Source organism: Durio zibethinus, chromosome 5, assembly GCF_047325235.1.
Source record: "Durio zibethinus cultivar Kanyao isolate XHJ-2024 chromosome 5, ASM4732523v1, whole genome shotgun sequence".
Classification (NCBI taxonomy): Eukaryota; Viridiplantae; Streptophyta; class Magnoliopsida; order Malvales; family Malvaceae; genus Durio; species Durio zibethinus.
The window spans coordinates 29,031,246-29,046,770 of NC_143166.1; the positions used below are offsets into that span (position 1 = coordinate 29,031,246).

A 15,525-nucleotide genomic window follows, 5' to 3' on the forward strand; every position below is an offset into this window, starting at 1 on the left:
CTATTAATAAGTGAAAAATATAAAATATTATTAATAGGTGAATGAAAAACTGAAAAAATGGCGTCATTTTGGCTAACTCGCCCCGCCTCTCGCATCCTCCTCAGACCCTCTCGCTCTTCTTCACTCTTTTATCTTTCTCTTCATTGCAATCATCCTCAACCACCATTACGAATTCTGATTTTAGAAAATCATTCGCTCCGGTTTTGCATTTGTTTCTCGATTATGAAAATTCTCGTAATCATTTCAAAGTCTCCAAGGAAATCTTTCTTTCCTCTCACACTTCAGACCTGGAATTGCTTGGATATCGACCTCTTCAGGAGTCGCGGACAGCTAGAACGAAGGTGACCAACAGCGGAGTAGTAACAATAACAAGAAGTTGCGGAGGTTCGTTAGCGGATTGATGTATATTTGCCGAGGGGAATTCAGCCTTATGCTAAGCTTGCTCGCCTTGATAAGCCAATTTAACATGGCTGCTCGCTTGGCCTTGTATGTGGTAAGACTTCCTCTTCTTTTTCTTGTTTTAGAATTTGTTTGAAAGTTAGTTGCTTTGGCATGAAACTCTTATGTTTTTTTGTAGGTCAATTACACGTAGGGATCTTCGTGATTTTAAATATGATGGTTTTATTTGGTTGCCGAGCTTTGGCTTTTGATATCTGCTGGTTGACCATCAATGATCTCCTTAATCGAGATATTGATACTATGGTAACTTTAATTGTTTCTTCGTCACTTGTATTTTTCTGGTTTATAATCTTAATATGTCAAAGTTGTATAATTAAGAAAAGTGGGAATTTGAAGGATCTAATATTAGGCAAAATGCACTTAATTTTCTGCTTATACACATTCTTGACATGTGCCAGCTCATTATTCCTGAGGTGTGATTATCTAGAGCATTTTGCACGCAGGTAGAGCGCACAAAGCTAAGACCGGTTGCAAGTGGTCTTTTGACACCATTTCAAGGGATTTGTTTTCTTGGGTTTCAACTGCTTTTGGGTCCTGGAATTCTCCTTCAACTTAATTGTTATAGGATAAAGTTCTTTCCTTTGCCATTGCTTTGCGTAAATCTTTTAAACAATTTGGACATCTGCAACTTTGCCAAAGAACCTTACATGACTATTATGCTTAACCATAGGAATTCTGTTTTATATTATCCGAGTTATACTTTTGTTTTTTTCTCAATCTCTGAAAATTTGGTAAAATCATTCTAGCTGGTTGGTACAAGACTTTTGATTCATATAATTGATATTGCTTAACTATTTCTTACAGCCGTGTCTTGGGGGCTTCATCCTTGTTGCGAGTCTTTTCCTATCCTCTTATGAAGAGATTTACATTTTGGGTAATCATGTTTGTATAATTTTATTTTTTTTCTTTCATATGTTCACTATTTGTTTATTTGTTTACTTTTGATTCATCTGGTCCATTCAGCCCAAGCCTATCGAGGTTCGACCTTCAACTGGGAAGGATTAGGTTGGTCAGCCATTAAAGGAAGTCTAAATCCATCCATTGTGTTCCCGCTGTAATTTTCTGGAGTATTATGGACTGTTGTGTGTGATACAATATATGCACATCAGGTATAACTTCATCTATATATGGGTTAAAGACTTTGTTTTCCAAGATATTTTAGGAGCATGAAACAGTCGGATATATGATAGCTGCTTTCTTTGACGTTGATAGCCATTCATTCAGGATAAAGAGGATGATATTAAAGTTGGTATTAAATCTACAGCCTTGAGGTTTGGGGATTCAAATAAGTAGTGGACTGCTGGGTTTGGAATCCGGATGCACAAGTAGTCTTGCTCTCAGTGGATTCAATGTTGATATAGATATTTAAATTTGCTAATGATAACCTATTCTTTTGCCAAGTTTTCTAAATTACGTTTGAGCAGGGTGGCCATATTATGCATTTCTGGCAGCCGCATCTGGACAATTGGGTTGGCAGATATGGACTGTAAATCTCACTTGCCGTGCTGATTGCAATAGAAAGTGTGTAACAAGTTTAAGAAGTTAGTTTGGTTGCTGTGCTTGTCAAATTTAATCTAAGTTGCCTGCAGTTTTGGATCTTAAACTTGTTTTTACGCCTGCTGTGGAGAATCTGGAGATTTGGTTTTGCCCAAATGTTCAGCTTATTGTCTTATTTCTTTTTGTCTCTCGTTTACAGGTTGTGTCCGACAAGTGGATTGGTGCCCTTATTTTCAGTGGGATTTTATTTGGAAGAGTCTTCCCTTTTCTTAAGAGTTAAAGAAGTGCTTGACCGCTGTGGTTTTTTGATGACCAGGTTAATACTAGTTGGTAAAGACCTTGTTGCCTTGAAGCTGGTATTATTAACGGTTTCAAATATATTTGTTGAATCTCAACTTTTTCCGAACCAGGTAAAAATTGTCTCCCCAAACTTTGAAACCACAGACAATTTTGGAGGGATTCAGAATTGGGAAATAAGTTGTGCTATTTTCAATGGGAAAAGGAAAGAAAATTAGGAATAAGGAAATTTGTTGAAAGTCACTTGTCAAAGTTCAATTTACTTTGATCTTCTTCATCATCATCTCTACTTTTTCCTTTTATTTACATTTGGTATTTTAAAGGAAAGAGAGATAGAGACATTGTGGTAACATACATGATACCTTGTAGCAAACATTTTTCTGTTCTTTGTGACTATTACCAGCACTAATTACTGAAAAAGGAAATAACTTAAAAAAAAAAAAAATTGAAAACTGAAGGGCAATTTGGATTTTACCTAAGGGGGAGCAATTGCGGTACAGACAAGTCCCTCCATCTTGGTCGCACTTATATATCGATAAAAATAAGAGTAGGGGTCTAATTACATTGGTATAAATTATATATATTTTTATTATTAGCTCAAAATCAAATTTATGATTAATTGTAACTAAAATAATATTTTTAATCTTGGTCATTTTGACATAAAAACAAAATTTAAGTGTAAGATTTACATTAATGGATCCCTTCTCATAAAACAATAATAATAATTATTATTATTATTATAAAATTGTTGAAGGAAGAAAAATCAAAGATTAAATTATTTAGGGAATTTGGATCATAATTTTCTCTTTTGAGCATATCAAATGGTATAGAAGAAGCACATAAAACGCACGTTTTGTTGACGATAAGGAGAACGAAGGCAATTATGAATAAAGAGAAATTAAAGCATGAATATTAGCAAAATGAGTAAATTTGTATATACAAGGAAATACACATTAGTAAACCAAATATTAATATTACCATAAACACTAAACAAGGGTCTAGATAATCTATTCTATCATTAATATTGAAAGACCCCATGATTTATTATTATATCTTAAACTTTGTTTCAAGAATTTAGTTTTCTATCATATCCTAAACTTTGTTTTAAGAAATTCATTTTCTTGTCAAAGTCTTATTTTGTGCAGTTTAAATTAATATAATTTTTTTTTATTAAAATTAAGATTATATTTTAACATACTTATTGCATCAACTTGCTAAAACTTATTTTATAATTCAATTAGGCACCAATTTTCACCGACAACTGTATAGAACATTCCAATCAGTGGAATTTAGTTTACCAACTCTGTCAAAAAAATCATGAAAAGAAGATAATTAATTAATCAAGATGATATTTTTCCTGAATTTATTAGATTCTAATTTCATCCTCATATGGCTTAATACATATTCAGATTCATATATTCATTTTAATACTATAATTCCCATTAATAAATAGTACTACTAATATGTTACGGCTAAATTGCTTTCAAAATTGTTTTACAATGATATTAATTATCAACCAACCAAAAAAGATACAAAGCAAACCAAATCCTTAATCCAATACAAAATAGACAAAACTTACCTTAAGTTTTTTAGATGAAATTTGTAAAATTTTTTAAAAAAAATGATTTAAAAAAAATTTTAATAAAAAAATCTAAACTTACATATTGATAGAATTTAATGTGAAAATCAATAATATATAAAAAAATAATAAAAATATTATTAATAATTCAAATTTGATCAATATTTATTTAATGATAAAAATTTTATTAGCATTTTTATTAAAAATATCTACCTAAAAATATTTTTCAAAATTTATTAAAATTTTTTCAAATTTTACACACTTAATATATATAACAAGATTTTTCAATATATCGATTTTGATTTTTAATTTTAGTTTTAATTTGATGAACTTTACTTAAGAAATTTCATTTAAGTTTGTCTCATATAAAATTGGTTAAAAGATCAGAAGCATTGAAACAATAAATAAAACATAGTTTCAATGTTAGAGTTCAAATCTTTTAAATAAATAAATAAATATATATATAAATAAAACAAAACGAGGTTATTAAAATAAAAAAATAATTTTCAACAGGAAAATTCATACCATAAAAAGTTCTAATAGATATAATGTATCGTAATTTCAAGTGAAGATTAATTTATACTAGTCACGATATTAAGTAGTATAATTGTTGGACTCAAACTTTTAAGAATAATAAATATTATATATTATTTAGATAATGATGTAGGTAAATAGTATAAAACTTGTTGGATTGAAATTTTTAAATTTAATATTGATATATAGGGTTAATTATTATTTTATTTAATAATAAAAAATATATAAATTCATATATCTAGCCTCAATTTCACCATAAAATAATAAAAAGCTAAAATAATTAATATAAAAAAAATAAAAAATAGAAATGTGAAGCTAATTACAAAAGTTGATTAGCCTAACATAATAATTTGTTGTATATATATTTTATGAAATAATAATTTGTTGTATATTAATAAAGTTAAGTAGTATTAAACCTGTGGGATAGAAACTTCTAATTTTAATATTGACATATAAATTTAATTATTGTCTGAATTTCTTAAAAATAAAAAAAAGGTTGAAATAGATCCTAAAGTGAGTATATCCAATATTCTAAAATAACCATTAATAAACCAAACTAATAATATTATAAAGTAAAAATAGCTTTTAGTTATTTAATGTATTAAATCAGTGTTATATTTAAGAAAAAATGCCATTAATATTATATTTTTTCCTTTCAACTTTTTTTTTTCTAACTTGTCAATTGAAAATAATTGCAATATCGCTTTTTATAAAATATGAATAAAACATATACTAAACATTTAAGTTTCAATAGCATATTAAACAATTTTTATATTAATATTTAAAATATTCAAAACTAAAATTTTAATAATTAATTTTTTAATATTTAATTTGTTCAATTTATCAAATAATAATAAATAAATTTTTTACAACTACTCTGATGAAAATTAAAGTCAAATGCATCCCCTTTTTGTTTAAAAAAAAGTTTAGTTTGAGTTGAAATCTCCGACGTAAAGAGGACAACTAATAAGAAGTTATTTTGAGGAGAAGAATTTCGTCTACTAGTTGGACTACCTCGGAATACAATGGACGTAGGTAGGAAATAAAGTCCACATTGAATTCAGATTCTTTTCCAAATTGGTAGCGCCATCCTGTAACTGTTGCACTATGGACTCTCTTAGCCTTTGGATCACTGTATGTAGTCACACATAGCTGGATTTTACTAATTCGGTTCCTTGGCAAGACATTTAAACTTGGGAAATCTCGGTTCCTTGGCAGGACATTTAAAGACTTGGGATCTCTTGGGATTTTCGAACTAATTCATTTCTTTGGCAGGACATTTAAAGGCAGGCTTGGGATCTCTCGGGATTTTCGAACTAATTCGGTTCTTTGGCAGGACATTTAAAGACTTGGGATCTCTTGGGATTATTCCAAAGGAGAGGGAGTGTGTTTGTTTTACCATGGAGAGATCAAGAGAGCATGATGAAGAAGAAGAGTGGGAGAGATCAACAGCCGCAGTCCGTCATGAAACAACTGACAAAATCTCTGACAAAATCTTAGTGGAGGATGCTTTCAAGACTTCGGAAGTGCCTTCATGGACCAAGCAAATAACGTTGAGGGCTATGGTGACTAGCCTTATTCTGAGTCTGGTCTTTAACTTCATTGTTTGCAAGCTTAATCTCACCACTGGTGTGATTCCGTCTCTCAACGTTGCTGCTGGTTTGTTGGGTTTCGCCCTCGTCAAAGCATGGACCACCATTCTTGCAAAGGTTGGATTCCTAAAGCAGCCCTTCACCAGGCAAGAGAATACTGTCATCCAAACATGTGTGGTCGCCTCCTCCGGAATTGCCTTCAGCAGTACGTGTTTAAAGGCTCCACTTTTGTCATTGTTTTTCTGTTCTTCTTTATTCAGTTTTCTTTATATCTATTTCTCGTAATATTTTATGCTATAATCTACAAATCATGTGTTAAAACTTGAAGAAAATCTGGAAATCAATTTGGTCTTTTTTCTTTTTAATATCAGGTGGCACTGCAAGCTACTTGTTGGGAATGAGCCCGCTCATAGCTGGTCAAGGAGAGAGTGGAAATACGCCAGCGAATGTCAAGAAACTATCCATTGGTTGGATGATGGGATTTCTCTTTGTCGTCAGCTTTGTTGGCTTGTTCTCTATTGTGCCCCTCAGAAAGGTTATTTCTCTACTTTCTTAATTTATTCAATTCTTAAAATATTTTCTTCTATTATAAAATACATATTCTTTCACATTCTAATTCAAGAAGATTAAAGACACAAAAATTTTTATTAAAACTTTCAACCAAACTGTTCTTTCCAGATAATGATCCTGAAATACAAGTTAACATACCCTAGTGGGACGGCAACTGCATACCTAATCAACAGTTTCCACACTCCCAAAGGTGCCAAGTTAGCAAAGTGAGTATATTTGGTCACACCATTCTAAACCCTTTATTTTACCATCCTTTTAATTTAGGCTGGGGATGCCTAGTCTTTTTTTTTTTTTTTTTAGTAGAAGAGTTGTAGGTGTTGAGATTTGAATATCAATATCACCTCTTAAAATAATTATATGAATTAAGTGAGTTAAGCTCCGGATTTAGGATGCCTAGTTTCAACATTACAGACATTGTTTCTGGCTCTATTGTGTGATTCTTATACTTTGTACTTATTTTCATGTTTGTAATTTGTCTAAAATTTTCTTCCTAGCTAATTGTTTCTTTGATTATTAATGACGTTTGTAGGAAACAAGTTGCGGTTCTCTTCAAAAGCTTTATCTTTAGCTTTGCATTCTCCTGTTTTCAATGGTTTTACACTGCTGTTGATGGCTGCGGATTTTCTAACTTCCCCACTTTTGGTCTTCAAGCATTCGACAAAAGGTATAGGTCTTTCTGATTCAACTTCTATGTGATGCTAGTAGGTGGTATGACTTAAACAAAGACAACACATGATAGTGTCCGATTTGCAAAACGAGACTAAAAATAAATTTCAGTAAACATGAAATTTGTTTTTGTTCTTGAATTTGATGACAATTTATCGACTAAAAATATTGATTAAATGATCATTTTCGTCGTCACATAGGTTCTACTTTGATTTCTCATCAACATATGTTGGTGTCGGGATGATTTGCCCTTATATGGTGAATGTGTCTTTGCTTATTGGAGCCATCATCTCGTGGGGAATCATGTGGCCCATGATTGAAAGCAAGAGAGGCATCTGGTATAGTGCTGATCTTAGTCCAAGCAGTCTCCATGGCATCCAAGGATACAGGGTATTTGCTTCTGTTATGCATTTTTCAATCAACACATCCCCAATCCTCCTCACACTTCTTATTTATGTATACTTTGCCTGATCTGAATCTGAATCTGATTTATTCTACTAGGCTATTAATCACTAATAATTTTTCAAAATTTGGTTGGTCTTGACAGGTTTTTATTGCTATTGCTATGATGCTCGGAGATGGGCTTTACCATGTGCTCTTCATGCTAGTCAAAACCATAGTCAGCCTCATAGCCAACAACTCTAGCAAGAAGGACTCGTCTATTGTTACCCCTGGTGTTACTGATCAGGATGCTCAGATTGCAAATTATGATGAGCACAGACGGACCGAATTCTTCTTAAAAGATCAGATTCCAAATAAGGTAGCAATTTCTGGCTACATTATCCTGGCGATCATATCCATCATTGCAGTTCCCTTCATCTTCCATCAACTAAAATGGTATCACATTCTTGTTACTTACGCCATTGCCCCAGTATTGGCCTTTTGTAATGCCTATGGTTGTGGTCTCACGGATTGGTCTCTAGCCTCCAACTATGGGAAATTGGCCATCATCATTTTCAGTTCATGGGTTGGCCTTGAACATGGTGGTGTCATTGCTGGTCTTGCATCTTGTGGTGTGATGATGAGTATTGTTTCCACAGCATCTGATCTCATGCAAGACTTCAAAACAGGATACCTTACCCTTTCATCTCCTCGCTCTATGTTTTTCAGCCAAGTAATTGGAACAGCAATGGGTTGTTTCTTGACACCATTGGTCTTTTGGTTTTTCTACAAGGCTTACCCAATTGGTGACCCCACTGGCACCTATCCAGCACCCTATGGTCTCTTATATCGTGGAATTGCACTTCTTGGAGTTGAGGGCATCTCTTCCCTTCCCAAGAATTGTCTGAATCTTGTTATAGGATTCTTCTTTGCTGGATTTGTCATAAACTTGGTTCAAGAGTTGTTGAAGCGTAAAGAGACCAGGTTTCATATTCATAGGTTTATTCCTAGTCCAATGTGCATGGCCATCCCATTCTACCTCGGTGGATACTTTGCAATAGACATGTGCGTCGGGAGTTTGATTCTCTTCATGTGGGAGAGGAGGAACAAGCAGAGGGCCACTGACTTTGCACCTGCTGTGGCATCCGGCCTCATCTGTGGCGAATCTTTGTGGAGTGTCCCAGCTGCTATTCTAGCTCTGTTTAATGTCAGCCCTCCTATTTGCATGAAGTTTCTCTCTGCTAGTGTCAATACCAAGGTCGACAACTTCTTGGAAGGAAGCTAAGCCCCCCTGTTTCTATTGTATTGGATCCACATTAAAAAGTGTTACGTACATAAGCTGCAGCAGCAGAAGGCAGCTATTCCATCAGGATTTTCTAGGATTTATAAGGTTCGCAGAAGAATTAAACTGATGTCTTAGAAATTTGCTGTTTGCGGGTTGTGAGCATGTTATTTCTGTGTCTTGTTGGAGTTTGACAGTTTGCTGTTATTTCTCAGTTTGCATAGGTCCTTGTCTACCACTCTTTCATTGTTTTACACAGCGTGGTCTGTCACTTAGTTAACTTTTTATTGCGAAAGCTTAAATATCAATGTGATAATCCATTTGGGTAATTTCTAATTTTTCTGAAGTTAAAGATCTCATGGTATATTACAATTAAAAGTAAAAAAAATAATAGTTGGTACATCCCAATCTTTATTTGAAACTTCCACATAAACGAAAACAGTTAATATATTCGAGTATCATGCCTCAGCACAATTTTGATTTACATTTATGCATAAATCAAAATGATGAACTAACAGATATTAGGGGAGAAAACTAAAATAATTGAGAAAATAATTGGAAGAATAAGATTTATTAATGTAGAAACTTCATTTTGGTTATTAATATTTTATTTTTTAAAATTTTTTTTAAGTTATTAATGTTCAGAATAAATCAGAATAGGTAATAAGATTATTTTAGTGAAGATTATTTTACAAAACAATTTTTTTTATAGAAAAATTGTTTACGGAACACCTATTCAAGGAACAACTGATTCATAGAATAACATCTTCATGGAACATCTATTTTTGGAACAATTTCCTCAAGAAACAACACCAACACCTTTATCGAAAACTCTTTCATTAAAAGTTGCTTCACTAAGAGTTATTACACAAAAGATGCTTCACCTAATGTTACTTCACCGAAAGAAAAAATGAAAATAACCTTAGAATATGACAAGGTTTTTAGGTTAACTCTATTATTGGATGTTCCAGAAAGCTTGATTTGATGGATCGGATATTAAGATAATTAAGAGGTTTTCTTTTAAAATTTTTCTTAAATATAATTATTTTTCATTTTCCTTTAAAACAAATGATGAACTTCTATATTCACTATGTCTATTACCAAAGAGCTAATTAAACTTTTATTAAACAATACATTAATACCTTTCGTAACGGTTAATTTTTTCATTATTCACCATTATTTATATTCAATAGTCAATATATGTAATTCTTATTCTTAAAACCTATAAAATAGGAGTTTCCACAATTTATTGAGTACTTTTGGAGACTTTGGCAAATTTATTGAATTCTCTTTGCAATTCTCTCTTCCTAAATTATTTTTTCAGTCTTATTTTTTTTCCTAGTCAACTAGCTTCAAACACTTACCACCACTTGCCATTGCACTCAATATTTTAGAGTCTACTTAAATCTTCCTTTTTATCATCTCCTAGCTCATTATGTTCTACTTGTTTACAACGCTTTCTTACCTTAATGAAAAACTTCTTTACATTTTGACAACTTTACTAGGGAAGAGTGATTGTATTAAGCAAAACAACTTTTGATCTTGCTTTTTTAAAAAAAATAAAAGATTCAATTGGAAGCCAAAATGCGCAGACCCTACTTACATCGAAGAACTGATGAAGATAATTCAAACTTCCCAAAAGAGAATGCAAAAATTGGAAGAGACTATCTCCCAACTTACATCTTTCAATGCCACAAACTCTTAAGCTTAAATTGCTACAAATAGGAATGAAAACACTTCTAATAGAGTTATTTTTCTTGTGAATGGTAATGGGAAAAATATTTCAAATGTGCCTAATCTTGGTGTTAATGAAAATCTTGGGATGAACAACACCTTAGCTACTAGTACTTCTACTGTAACTTTTCCTCTGACTACAACTCAAGACTTTGTCACAAAAAAAGAACTTTAGAAGTTGCTTAAAGGGAAAAACAAGAGTTTGAACTTTTTTGAATTTGATTTTAAGCTATCTTATCTTGCTAGAGTGGTAGCTAAGCCATATCCTAAAGATTAGTACTAGTCTTAAGTTTAAGCAATTCAATGGTAAGACTAGAAATGCTTGTAAGCATGTAATGAAATTTGTGAAACTCTTGGAGTAGTTGGATTGGATGATGATTTGAAACTAAAGGAATTTTTCAAGTCTTTTACTAAAAAGATGTATACTTGATATGTTAATCTTACACTTGGCTTTATTAAATCTTGGAGTCGTATGTGTAGAATGTTTGAAGAAAAAAATTTTCTACCTAAGAAATAGTTACTTTGATTGACTTGAAAAGAGAACATCTAGAAGATCTCATGGAATATATCCAACACTTCAAGGAAAGAGTGTTGGACATTCAAGATTCTCATGATAAGAAAAAGTTGGTGAAAGTATATATCCAATGAATGTTTGATGAGTATAAGTGCACTTGAAGAATTTTCCTCTTCCAACTTTCGCTACTTTGGTTAAAGTTGTAAGAAGAACCAACAATATGGTTCTTAGGCAATGAGGAGTTAATCATTTCACTAGAAGGAATGCTCATATACTAAATGCAATTCAAGAAAAAGTAAGTGAAAAAAAAAAGACCTTCTTACCCTAATATACATTATAAAAGAGATAATCAAAGAAGAAGACAAGATGATGATATTAACTCTCCACCATTTTCAATTCAATGGATGGAGTGAAAGTGTTACTTCAAGAATGGATTAAAGATGGAAATGTGAATCTACCTTATTTTTCATGACTACCAAAAGCAGAAGAAAAGTCCAACCTAAGGTATTATGACAATCACTAAATGGTTAGTCATTCATTTACTGAATGTAAAGATTTTTGTAAAATATTTCATCAAAGGATACAAGCAAGAGAAGTGTTGATTGGAAACAACAAAGTTTAGAATAATCCACTTCTAACCCATTAAAATATTCGGGGCATGTGAATGCAATAATTCATGCTAATTATGATGATTTTTCTTTTTCTTTGAGAGTTTGATATATCAGTTGTTCAATCGAAAGCTATCAAGTCTCAAGCACTTTTAGATTTGTTAGTCCATTTTTCATCCAACAACATTAAGAATGAGGTACATTTTTCATAAAAGACATTATGAATTTTTTCTTCCTCTTCAGACAATTCAATAGTACAAATATTGTGCCCCTAAGACAAGGAAGTTCAAAAAAAATACATACATCTTCAAGAGTAAAAGTGAACTTTCCCTAAATAATAATTATAGTATGAGAAAAAAATACTCTATCTAGCATGAATAGCATGCCATACATCCATTCTACATTCCTTATGAATATGAAGTTTGGAGGTGACTTGTACAGCATCAAACACTTATGCATAAGCAAACTTTTCAATTACTTTGTTACCTAATTTTCCCAACCTCGAATAGACTATGAACTTGAGCCAAACTTAGTAATAGAAAATGAAAATCTCCACGCTCAAACTTAAACTTCAGAATAGAATAACTCGGAATATAAACCCTATAGCTTCATCTTTCAGAACCAATACTTTGTCAAGAATAGCCAATAAGCGGACCTTGATAAGAAAAAATTCTTCTCTCATGCACTTGTTCCCAAAAATAGTATTTTCCTCCTTTTTTAATAATTTTATCTAACCAATCTTCAGGAACAGAAGGAAGTACACAATTCTTTTCAATACGAAGACATATTTTCTTTTTAAGATGTGCTTTTAGAATATAATCTTTTGGAATATTATTTTTTCTCTTCCTCGTAAGAGATCAAGCAATACAAAAAGGTTGGCTATAATTGATTCTCGGCATTAAGAATGAAGAATACCTACAAGAAATCAATAATAAAAGTTAGATAAGGTTGTTTTTTTTTCTTTCTTTTTTATTTGTCTTTAAAAATTTAAGAAGTCAAAAAGCTTAAAAAAAATCAAATATATACTAAAAAAAAAAGTTGCACTAGAAGTTGCTATACAAAAAATGACCCATGCAAAAGGTATTCATGCATGTAGTTAATACCCCGCACCCAAGGCATTCTTACAAAGGAAATATCTAGCCAAGTTAATTAGTTTTACTATGACAATGAATCTTGTGTTTCATATAAAACAAAACAACATGCAATTCTCATTATTTTCAATTTTAAAAAAAGTAAAAAACTAATTTAGCAATAAATGTTTTTTATTTTCGATATAAATGTTTGTCATTTTCTTGACAACATTAATAAATGTTTTCTTATTTATGCTTAAAACATTTAACGATTCTCACTCAAATCACCATTCTTTATTATTAAAATTGATCTAGCAAATTTTTGTAGAAATAATAATAATAATAAGTTATAGATATGAGATCCTATTGTTATAAATACAAAAATTAGCTTATTACAAATACAACAAAGTATTTCTTATTAAAATTTTTTTTGAAGTTACTATGATTTTTTTAAAGAAGAAAGGACAGTGCCTACTCCCATTAAACTTGAAAAACTTCTTAAAAATAATAATAAAAAAAGAATCTACATATAGCTCAAAATTGTAGAGGAACTAAACTTTAACTTAACTTTGAATTGAAAATTCTCTCAATATAAATCTTGTATTTATAAGGTAAAGAGAATTAATTTCTTTAATAACAAATATTTATTTTTCTTATTCTAAAAAATCTTTAATAAATCTCAAAGTCCTTAATTTTATTTTTAAATTTCATCAGATTTTATTCTTAAAAGATTTTAATGCTCTTGATATGCTATACAAGTATCTACTATATTGCAATTATTTTTTTTTATTGATTTGGCTAAGATAGAACACTATTGAAGGGCACAGCTGCATGCTATTTACTAGATTGTGATTCTAGATCTCTTAACTCATTTCTTGATAAGCATAAGTAATCTATTTACAATTGCCAAAGCTTTTTGGTTCATTTCAGATTTTATAATGTCCAAGTATTTTGCTTTTCTCTCTTTGTCTCACGTTCTCAAATATAATGCATTGGGGGCAACAAATAGGAAACACTTGACTCGTGTTATTATCAGTGCAATTTTCTTGTTACTTTCCCCAAATAATCAAAAAGAGACATCAAACAACTTTAGTGATTTTTAGCATTGATGGATTCTACAAAAACACATCATAAGGTGAAAAACTTCAATCAAGCTGAGGTTTGAGTTGCTCCATAGGATGCAAATAACCTTGTTGAGTCACATATGTCATTCAAATTGTAACCTTTAGAAACTTGCAGTAACATTTATACTTCAATTTATGGGACAAGCTCATCACAAGGTTTTACTACTGTCACATTTCAAAAATCTTTTCTATATTCTCGTAAATATAAGAATTACTTTGCAATAACTAAGCCTAAAAGTAGCAAAGCAAGCAAGATTGAAATTTTTTTCACCATTTATAGAATAGCAATTGTTTTGCCTTTTTGTTATTTTTTATATTTTTTAGGGAAACACTCCCATTATTTATTCTTTTTAATAATTTTTCTATTTTCTAGGGAAACTCTCATTTACCTATTCTTTTTAGTAATTTTTCTATTTTTTAGGAAAACATTCCTTTACCGATTCATTCTAATAATTTTCCTATACTTTTTTATAAACATTCTCATTACTTATTACTTTTAATAACTTTTCTATTTCTTTAGAAAAACACGATCATTACATATTCCTTCTGATAATTCTACTTTTTTTTAAAAAGACGTTTTCATAAGTGATTTTTTTATTATTCTTTTTTTTTTTTGGAAACATAATTGTCTAACAAATAATTCTTTGATTTATAACATTAAATTTTGATTATTCTATGCATGGAACATTATTTGATTTATATCAAAAATTTTTCACACAAGGGGCAATGACTCTGCACATATACAGTTACAAATATATATAATTTTTTTTTCTTTTCATGAAACTTATATCATACATATTTAAATTACGAGAACAAATACATTTTTTTTTATATATTTTTTACTTTTACTCTTTCATTATACTAGTGCATGAGAATTGTTTATACTAAAAATTCCCATGTAAATGATAAAATGTAGATACTTGATTTTGGTTACTAAAATTTATTCTTTCAAAATTTTTTAAAATTGTTAAAGTTCAAAATAAGTCAAAATAAGTGATAAGGTTGTTTCAGTGAAAATTATTATACGGAACAACTATTTATGAAACAACTCTTTTATAAAATAGTCATTTACAGAATAACTATTCAAGGAACAACTACTTCATAGAACAATATCTCTATGGAATAGGTATTCCTCAAGGAACAATATGAACACTTTACTAAAAAATCTTTCGCCAAAAGTTGCTTCACTAAGAGTTATTACGCAAAAGACCATTCACTTAATGTTACTTCACAAAAAAAAAAAAAGTAAAAACAACCCAAGAATATGACAAGGTTATTGAGCTAATTCTACTATTGAGATATTCTGAAAAGTTTGGGTTAATAGATTAGATATAAAAATATTTAAGAGGTTTTCTTTTAATCTTTCCTTAAAATATGAATGCTTTTTCTTTTCCTTTAGAACAAATAATGAATTTCTATATTTAGTATACCTATTACCAAAAAAACTAATTAAACTTTCATTAAATAATCCATTAATACTTTTTGTAACGATCAATTCTCCTATTATTCTCCATTATTCTTATTTAATATTCAAGACATATAACTTTTACTGATGAAACCTATTTATATAAATAGGAGTTTTCACAATTTATTAAGAACTTTTGGAGACTTTGGCAAA

At 30.5% G+C, this 15,525-nt stretch overlaps 1 protein-coding gene and 1 pseudogene across 2 annotated transcripts; both read left to right on the forward strand.

The window, feature by feature from the left end:
• The first annotated feature begins 57 nt into the window (after window positions 1–57).
• On the forward strand, window positions 58–2,502 carry LOC111281615 (4-hydroxybenzoate polyprenyltransferase, mitochondrial-like; annotated as a pseudogene). The gene is made up of 8 exons (XR_016342237.1): window positions 58–493; window positions 578–702; window positions 903–1,030; window positions 1,264–1,333; window positions 1,422–1,568; window positions 1,684–2,000; window positions 2,156–2,286; window positions 2,367–2,502. The product of XR_016342237.1 is annotated as a 4-hydroxybenzoate polyprenyltransferase, mitochondrial-like (transcript).
• A 2,871-nt stretch (window positions 2,503–5,373) lies between these two features.
• Window positions 5,374–9,185, forward strand: LOC111282348 (putative metal-nicotianamine transporter YSL7). The gene is made up of 6 exons (XM_022870390.2): window positions 5,374–6,163; window positions 6,330–6,493; window positions 6,637–6,734; window positions 7,058–7,192; window positions 7,395–7,584; window positions 7,742–9,185. The coding sequence occupies exons 1-6, from the start codon at window positions 5,767–5,769 to the stop codon at window positions 8,858–8,860; spliced, it is 2,103 nt and encodes a 700-aa protein (XP_022726125.1). The 5' UTR covers window positions 5,374–5,766; the 3' UTR covers window positions 8,861–9,185.
• The last annotated feature ends 6,340 nt before the right edge of the window (window positions 9,186–15,525 follow it).